The sequence below is a fragment of the Oratosquilla oratoria genome, chromosome 17, assembly GCF_046742065.1.
Source record: "Oratosquilla oratoria isolate Oo_2021 chromosome 17, ASM4674206v1, whole genome shotgun sequence".
NCBI lineage: Eukaryota > Metazoa > Arthropoda > Malacostraca > Stomatopoda > Squillidae > Oratosquilla > Oratosquilla oratoria.
This window is the reverse complement of record NC_134793.1, coordinates 8,964,333-8,974,332: the sequence shown is the minus strand read 5'-3', so window position 1 is coordinate 8,974,332 and position 10,000 is coordinate 8,964,333. Positions and strand designations below refer to the sequence as shown.

Here is a 10,000-nt window from a genome sequence, read left to right as displayed (position 1 = left end):
CTTTTAAGAATTCCCTCAACTCTTCGGGAAACTTTCTGGTCTCCAGAGGAATTCAGGTTTGCAGACCTCGTCTTTATGAGATTTTTTTCTTCTTCTTTTTTTTTTTTTTTTTAGATAGGGGAAATCTTTTCTTATGTTCTGGTCGTATATGATGGACCGTTTTGTATTAGTCTTGATAACTATCAAACCACATTTCACCTGTGTACTAAGTAATCATGCTGAAGACCAGGAGGAGAATTTTTTTTTCTTCTGCTAAAGAATCACCCGGGGGCAGTCAAGAATATACATAAATTATCCAAATTGCAGTCACAAAGTTAATGAAAAATAAGGAGCAATTCAAAGTGAACAAATATTACAAACATGCCTTTTAATCAATACTGATAAATTATACAACCACTAATACCATCAACGTGGTAGATGGGGATAGAATGTGTGGGAGTGAAATGGGTGGGAGAGTGGTACGTTCCTTTTGATTTGGCTACCTCCTTTATAAGGGGGAAAAAAACCTTGGTGTGTAGATAGATAGAATACTATCTAAATTTATCTAGGTATGTTGAGAGCGCTTACCTCTTAGAAAATTATATGGAATTAAATGAAAACACAAGGGAATGAGGAGGATCAGGGTAACGTGACTGACAGCGACATATTGCGAAATGCCCAAGAATCTACCAGTAGGGTTATCACACTGGGCTTCCACGGGCTTCACCAACGCCGGCAATTGAGAGTTCGTTTGAGTAAAAACGACTTCGGTTACAATATTCTATTTTTCAAATCTCCAAATATCAAACTATCTTTTCGTCATTTATAAACAAAGCCGAATGTTAGACATATTGTTGAAACGTTCTCGAGAAATCTAGATATCTGTAAGCGAAGTCATATTCTGGTTATTGAAATGTAAGTCGGAGGAAAAAGAGCTTAGTGTGATGACCTCTTTACAATGCATGGCAGATTCTCACTACGCTTTGGGGCTCCATCCAACGGGATCGACAAGGAATGGGAATGGGCATGAAATCAGGAGGACTCTTCAGATGGGAATCATAAACTTCGTTCCCATGAGGGATAAAGAAAAGGTTGTTGAGACGATGAAGAGGAAGAAAGGGGACGTGCTGGGGGTCTCAGAGAATAAGATTAAAATGTAGGAGGATTGCTCATGGTGAAAGAAATTATGTTCAGCATGATGATGATGATGATGATGATGAATTCGGTTTAACGTCACGAACTCCTTCCTATCAGGAGGCTAGGGCAGTGCTCCTTACAAAGGAATTTGTAGCGTGGAAATTAACGAACCATGCCCTTGGTCCAACTCGCTCGCGGCAGGATTCGAATCACCGTCACCTCGACTTCCGTCGCAAATAGCGACGCTCTAATCCGCTCGGCCAGCGGCATGGTATGAGTCTATTGATCAACCAGGACCTTGCTAGAGGTATAGGAAGAATATATTATATGAATAGAAATATGATAATAGGCTTTGCGATCAAGATCAAAGAAGAGAAATTTGTGATTTTACAAGTAAACGCACCTCGTGGTGGAGGAAAGGCAAAAGAGGAAGAACGGTTCCGCGAAGTGTTACAGGCAGTATCGATCTCTGAAACGAAAAAAGTGGAATTATTTGTCGTAGGAGATTGGAACGAACGTGTAGGAGGATGTCGTTGGTGCCTTTGATGTAGGAAACAGAAGTTTAGAGGAAGAGAGGATTGGGGATTTTTGTACTCTGAATATGAAAAAAAATGGACATCTTTTTCGCACAGAAACTCTCGAAAATGGATTTGGTGCGGGTAAAGCAATGAAAAAAGGGGACTATAATTCTAGATCAGTGATATGGACTTTATAATCTGCAATGACAAAAAGAAATGTATGTGAAGAGTATCCCTTTAGAGTCGATGGATGCAGACCACAGACCGATCATCTCTAAACTGATCAAGACTGGCAAAAAAGAAAATGTTCAAATACAAAAGAGAAAAGACTAAGATGATGAACGAAAGAAATGATGATGAGGTGGTTATATGAGATGATGAAACTACGGTTCGTATGTGGAATAGTTTAAAGACAAATCTTTTAAGATAACGTTTTTAAGACAATTTTAAAGACACTGCAAAAGAAAATTTTGGAGTAAAAGATCTCGGGGACAAAAAGGAAGAAACAAACCTCAATTAGCAGACTAAAGGGGTTAAGGAAACAATAGTTTAACAAAAGACTTTCTGTATTTAAATGAAAAGAAAACAGCAAGGAATATGAATCTGTAAGGAAGGAGGCTGGAATGATGACTAAGGAACAATTAGAAGATGATTTTGCAACAGGATATTACCCTTTAACTTTAGCAGAAAGCCACCGTAAAGGAAGTATGGAAACTTGTTTCACAAATATGGAAGGTAAGATATTGATAAGCCAGTCAATATTGATCATAGACAAAGAAAATATCTTAGTGAGCTGCTGGACGTTAATGAAGCTAGGAGATATGAAAAATGGTGAGAGTTTCCAAATAACACTTAACAAGACAGAAATAGCATTAAACCAAATGATGAGGGGGAAACAAGAGGATGTGATGGGCTGCCTGTTGAGATTTTTAAAGAGAATGGGATTAAAGGAAGGGGTACTAGACAGTTTATAGTAAGTACAGAAGCATTTCCCTCATCCCCTAAATTAGGTAGGGTGTATTAAAGACCACGTTTTGAACAAAAGTACACCACAAGATCCCATTGTAATGATTTTGCATTTAAGAAGGCCTTTGAGTGGCATGTTGAAGAATACTTATTCTTCTTTTCTGGAATTACAAAAGGCCTTTGATAGTGCCAAGAAGGAAATTGGGTAGTATTTGAGGATCATCAATATGAGGTGCCCACTGTTTTTATTTCCCCCAATGCCCATAAAAGTGAAGAAAACTGTGAAAACCAGTATAGTCTTATTACTGCAAGGCCCGGAAGCTGACCTGTAGGATTAGAAGTAAACTAAGGTCGGCATTGAGATCAGTAAGAATCATCTACGTGCATACACAACTGGACTGAATAAAGAATCAAGTGGTGGCGTAATCGGAATTATGCTGGTCTCGCATTCTCTTAGTTGTGGGTTTGAGTCTCCCATTTCTATCCGATTCTCAGCAATGACTGTTATCTGCCTCAACAGTCCTAATAGGGCAAAGGTGACGTCTTTGGCCGCAATTATGCGTCTCCTGGTGTAGGTCCCTCACCTTCTTTCTCCTTCCACTTCTTATGCGGAAAGCGTCGGGAGAGAAGGGTCATTTTATGGATATGTTATGAACAAGAATTACGAATGGAAAGGAGAAGGCGGACGAATCGTGGGGCGTTCAGGAATGAGATGGAGGTCAAATGTCCAAAGGCCCCTGAAGAGGGGGGGGGGGATTCACTTGAGGAAGCGATCGAGGGCCCCGCGGTAGCCCAATGGGCACCGTATCAAACTCATAACCAGGTAGTCATGAGTTCGATTCCCGGGACCCGCTGCGTGCTTGTTGCTTCCCGACAGTCCTGGTCAGGCGGGGAAGCAACCCAATTATCGGCCTAAGAAACCCAGGGGTTTCTCACTTCCCACCCCGTAGGAATGGGATAGTGAGTTGAGAAGATGGCAAGAGGGATGGAAATTACGATAATCGTTACCTGCGGCGTGGAACTTGATAGGCCTGATAAGGTCTAACACAGTGGTGGGGAACCTTTTTGTGCATGAAGGCCACCTTACAATTCATCGTCCCACATGGAAGCCGCACTGAACAAGTTATTTTTTTTTTAATTATTTTATCCTTTTTTATAATAAATAATATACTTTTTAAATAATAGATAATATATATTTTTTAAATAATATGTATATCAAAGGCCGCAGAAGGCCGCACTTGATGGCCCGGAAGGCCGCAGGTTCCCCACCTCTGATCTAATATGAAGGGAATGAGCAACAACAAGCATGGTAGCCGAAAGAAAAGTTCCAGCTTTTGGAAACGGATGGCCATACAGAACGAGTAACAACTGAAAAGAAAAAGATTCATTTCTTTAAGCGTTTTGAGTGTGTGTTTTGTAGCAAGTAATATGGAATAATAAGAAAATGTATATATTTGCTCCTGCAAGTAGGTGGTTTAGATGATTCTCACGGGAATGGGTGTTCAACCTATAAGTCATATTGCCCATTTTAAGAATTTTATTCTGATTAAAATCAAACTATTTCGGTTTAGATAAACCCCTCTATGCTCTCGTGGGTTAAACCATGTAGGAAACATCTCAATTAAAAGGGGATGTATCCATACTGTAAAGATGATTAACAGGACAAGAACTGAGGTTTCACAGGGTTCCTGTCTCCACAAGAGAGAACCCTCGATGGAAGAGACGAAGAAGGGGGACGACCTCAGAATTCATGGTTGGGGGCAAGATGATCGAACCAGTCGAGACTTGTCTGGAATGATAAAGGTTGGGTATCTGCATGGGAGCTTGCTCGGAGAGACCGTGAAGCAACACGCTCCCTGGTGTATGCCCCCAGTGGAGGAGGAGGAGGACGACGACGACGACGACGACGACGACGACGACGACGACGACGACGACTACTACTACTACTACTACTACTACTACTACTACTACTACTACTACTACTACTACCACTACTACCACCGCCACTACTACTACCACTATCACCAGCACCACCACCACCACCACCACCACCACTACTACTACTACTACAACTACTACTACTACTACTACTACTACTACTACTACTACTACTACTTCTACTACTACTACAACTACTACTACTACTACTGAGGCCCTCGCGTAGCAGACGCACACGCTTGAATCCCACAAAGGATTTCGGTAGTCACGTGATACAGATGACATCACCCAACTCTGTCTATTCTCGACACTCAGTGCGTCAACCTATGCTTACCAAGCACTTGATCAGGGCAATGAGGGTCTTTCAATGTATGTAAGACAGATGAGTAGTAGGGTGGTGAGGTAAACACAGAGAACTGCTGGAGTGTTGTTACTTAGTAGTGCGTCAACCTATACTTACCAAGCACTTGGTTAAGGCATTGAGGCTCTTTCAATGTATGTAAGACCAGTGGTAGGGTGGTGAGGTAAACACAGAGAACTGTTGGAGTTTTATTACTGATGTTTCGTCCTAATAAGGACTTCAGAGTACATACAAATGGAGAAAAATCAACATCTTATATACTCCAGCCGAATATTGCCCCCAAAATCGACTAAAACATTAAATCTGTTTTCCCTAAAAAAGCGTAGACTCAGAGGGGACTTGATACAGGTCTTTAAGATTCTAAAGGGAATTGACAACATCATATAGTGACAAAATGTTCACACTAAATGAGAATCCGACAAGAAATAATGGTCTCAAACTGTCGGGAAATAGATTTAATTTGGAAGTGGGTAGAAACAACTTCGCCAACCGTGTATTTAATGAATGGAATAAACTTCCTGCAGTGACAGTGCAATGTAGTTCAGTTCGAAGCTTTAAGATTCGTTTAGATAAAAACCTAAGCAAGATGTTGTAATGACTGCCATTTATTTTATATTGTTTATTTGTTTATTTGTCTGTTTACTTATTATTATTTGCTTGATTTTCATTTATTATTAGTCATATGTCATTTTATCATTATTTTATTATTTACCTGTTTATAATTTAACTATACCTATGCATTTATTTTATTTATTATTATTTATATTAATATAATTTTTATCTATTTTTTTCGCATCCGACCTAATTATGGACCAAAAGGTCTCCTGTCGGCATGCTCCGCCTTTGTAATCCTTTGTAATCCTTCATTTTTCCAGTGTTAGAATATCCTGCTCGATAGTAGAAGTATTTTGAATTCATATACTTTTAATCCAAAAGCACTTTATCCATTTAATACAAAATTTCATTAGAATCTAATTGAAATATCCTGATATTTCCTTTTGTGTCCATTTGTTTTGTTGAAAGCATACTACCGCTCATTTAATATTTTAGTGTGGCTGTCGCCTGACGATTTTATTCAGCTAGAAAAACCCGTCCATGCTTTAGTTAGTTATTCTACCTTATCTATCTATTTGTAATTGCATTGTTAATGGAGTATCTGCATGAACGGACAATATCGCAAATCTTTGCAATTTAGTCAGGAATTTTCGTCACTCATCTGCCAAATGGCAAGGAAACAACCATTTGCTATTTTATTAAAGTGAATCGACAATGCAATTTACTGCTGTGCTGAGTTTTTCTATTGCATATTCATCCACCATTAGGCGTAAAATGAGTACGCAATTTTTTATATGATTCTTCATTTGTCAAACATCTTTGAACTCATATAAAAACGCTACTTGCTTGTATGTTATTGTATATATATACTTTTATTATAATATTCTCTCACCATTTTCTTGTCATTTTACGATAAAAATATGGACGTTATTTCTCCATCATATAATTTATAGGGCTGTCCTTTTCTCGTTATCATGATTTATGATCACTCCACCCATATTGGTACCGTCCTGCTGCGCGTGAAAGCTCTTCACAGTTGGTAACACTGACTGCGAGCGTTTGGAAACATGTATATGAGTGCCAGTTGATGTCACATAAATGGTGTCTGATTAAAAGGCCTCAGTCAATGGTACCAACTGTTCTCGTTTTTATTTGAGGGCAATTGTACTACAGGGGGGCAACAAAAAAGGGCCTATTATTTATCAAAACAATACACATATATATATTTTTTCGGTCGATTGATATCATTTCGTAGACTGAAAACCTAATTATAAGGGTACTACCATACCTAAGTCTCATATACTATGGATCATGTTCGGCTGTTGGCATATAAAAACTCACCATCCCATTCCAACAAAGTGGGAAGTGAGAAACCCCTGGTAGGGCAAGCCCTGTCAGTTGCAGGAAATCACTAGGTCTTTTAACCCAATGTTTGGGTCGCCTCCCGTCCCGGCCAGGTTCTATCGGGTCCCGGGAATCGAACTCACGACCATCAGCTCGCTAGTTCGACACCAACTGCCCAAGGTAAGAACGGGTTTGTAGCTTCTGACGTCACGTCACAGACTGATAGAGGATCTTGCATTGCAGGTGGTGAAAATGATGATTGTTGTGGTGGTCATGTTTGCCGTGTGCTGGCTGCCTTACCATCTTTACTTCATTCTCTACACTTATGTAAGTAGTAGTATAGAAATGGTAGTTTTTTTACTGTAGCTGTATGTACGTTATTTTCACAAAAACGCATATATGAAAGGGAAATTATGCACCTTAATGCCTGTTCACACACAAACATACACACACAAACACACACACACACACACACACATGCACACAATCACCCAAACACACACATCACGCGTGTGTTTACGTGCGTGTGTTTGTGTGCGTGTGTATGTGTGTGCGTGTGTACGTGTGTGTGTGTGTGTGTGTGTGTGTGTGTGTATTTGTGTGTGTGTGTGTGTGTGTGTGTGTGTGTGTGTGTGTGTGTGCGTGCGTGCGTGTGTGTGTGTACGTGTGTGTGTGTATGTGTGTGTGTGTGTGTGTATGTGTGTGTGCATGTGTGTGTGTGTGTGTGCGTGCGTGTGTGTGTGATCCACCATGGTCTTGAGGCGCGTGCTTGACTCGCGATCGATGGTTGATAGTCTCCCGGATGAGAGTTTAGAGCTCATGCGTATAAGCCGATCTGTGGGTTCTGTGACTTTACACACACACACACACACACACACACACACACACACACACACACACACACACACACACACTAACACACGACTCGATGGCGGGGTGGTAGAGTTTCCGACCACCACTACGGGGGTCCGGGTTCGAATCCCACCCAAGGCTGAAATCATTTAAGTATCGCTGCGCTGCGTGTCGTTACTCCAACTCTCGTGGGCGAGGAGTTGGGTATGTGTGTGCGTGTAAGGTCACAGCATTACACATAGATCGGTCATATATGAGTTCTGAGCCCTCTTCCGGGAGGGAAATAACTGTCGATCATGAGTCCAAGACCACGATGAACCACACACACACACACACACACACACACACACACACACACACACACACACACACACACACACACACACACACACACACACACACACACACACACACACACACACACACACACCATCACTATGCTCAAAGAAGACAGTAACGGTTTGCAGTGTTTGTGAATTTTTCAAGTCTTTAAGGGGGATCAGTTATTTGTCTGTTGCGTCTTTGCAAACCCTTTGATCACGTGTTGGACTCGTGATCTAAAGCTGTTACGATCCCGGATGAGAGTTCAGACATACATCGAACTCCTTATCCATCAGAGATGGAGTGACGGATTGCAATGTAAGAGCGGCAATGCTTTATCTTATTTTATTTTTTATTATTATTATTATTATTTTTTTTTTGGGGGGGTATGGGCGGGACTCAAACTCGGATCACTAAATTAGCGTTTGATAAAAGTACCAACGCATCGTCGAGCAGTGGAAGTGTGTGTGTGTGTGTGTGTGTGTGTGTGTGTGTGTGTGTGTGTGTGTGTGTGTGTGTGTGTGTGTGTGTGTATGTGTGTGTGTGTGTGTGTGTGTGTGTGTGTGCGTGCGTGCGTGCGTGTATGTATTGACAAATATCGCTGTTTCTACATTTATTACCTCACTCGATTTTTTTTCTATTTTGCTGCAAACTGCAGCAAAAATACATATATCAGTAAAATACATATATCAAAAACACAGTAAAACACGGTGGAATGTTTTCTTTTGAAGTCACGTTTCGCGAGCTACATGATCAAATTATATGAATATAACGTGACAACAGTATGTAGCATAGAAAACGGGAAGGGGGAGTTTCAAAGAGATGTGGGATGGTCACATGACAGGTGGCATTCCGTGGGATGTGACATCAGCAGATGGTGGACCCGGAGAGCAAATCCCTAGATAGAGGGGTCTGTCTCGGAGTCTCCTCTTCTATAAAGAGGACTACCAATATTTGATAATGTAAAATTCTGCTTGTAAGACATTATTATTATTATTATTATTATTATTATTATTGTTATTGTTATTGTTATTGTTATTATTATTGTTATTATTATTATCATTAATATTATTATTGTCATTATTATTATAGCTATTATTGTCATTATTATTATTGCTATTATTGTTATTATTATTGTTGTTATTGTTGTTATTGTTGTTATTGTTATTATCGTTATTATCGTTATTATCATTATTATTATTATTATTATTATTATTATTATTATTATTATTATTATTATTATTATTATTATTATTATTATCATTATTATCATTGACAATGATTATCATTATTGCTATCATTATTATTATTGCTATCATTATTATTATTGCTATCATCATTACTATCATCATTACCATCATCATTACCATCATCATTACCATCATCATTACCATCATCATTACCATCATCATTACCATCATCATTACCATCATCATTACCATCATCATTACCATCATCATTACCATCATCATTACCATCATCATTACCATCATCATTACCATCATCATTACCATCATCATTACCATCATCATTACCATCATCATTACCATCATCATTACCATCATCATTACCATCATCATTACCATCATCATTACCATCATCATTACCATCATCATTACCATCATCATTACCATCATCATTACCATCATCATTACCATCATCATTACCATCATCATTACCATCATCATTACCATCATCATTACCATCATCATTACCATCATCATTACCATCATCACTACCATCATCACTACCATCATCACTACCATCATCACTACCATAACCACTACCATCATCACTACCATCATCACTACAATAACCACTACCATCATCATTACCATCATCATTACCATCATCATTACCATCATCATTATCATCATCATTACCATCATCATTATTCTTATCATTATTCTTATCATTATCATTATTATTTCTTTTTCATAATTTTTGTGGTCAGGAGGGTGTGTTGGTAATCTATGGTGAAAACTTTCGGGTTACTACCCTGGTAGTGTATGTATGTATATATATATAT

General features: G+C 39.2%; 1 protein-coding gene across 1 annotated transcript in view; it reads left to right on the top strand.

The window, feature by feature from the left end:
* The window catches only part of LOC143034148 (tachykinin-like peptides receptor 99D), a 74,907-nt gene that overhangs the window by 30,809 nt on the left and 34,098 nt on the right, over positions 1-10,000 (top strand). Inside the window, exon 3 of the mRNA XM_076200093.1 lies at positions 7,042-7,125. Within this exon, the coding sequence (XP_076056208.1) occupies positions 7,042-7,125 (84 nt within the window). The remainder of the gene's footprint in view (positions 1-7,041; positions 7,126-10,000) is intronic.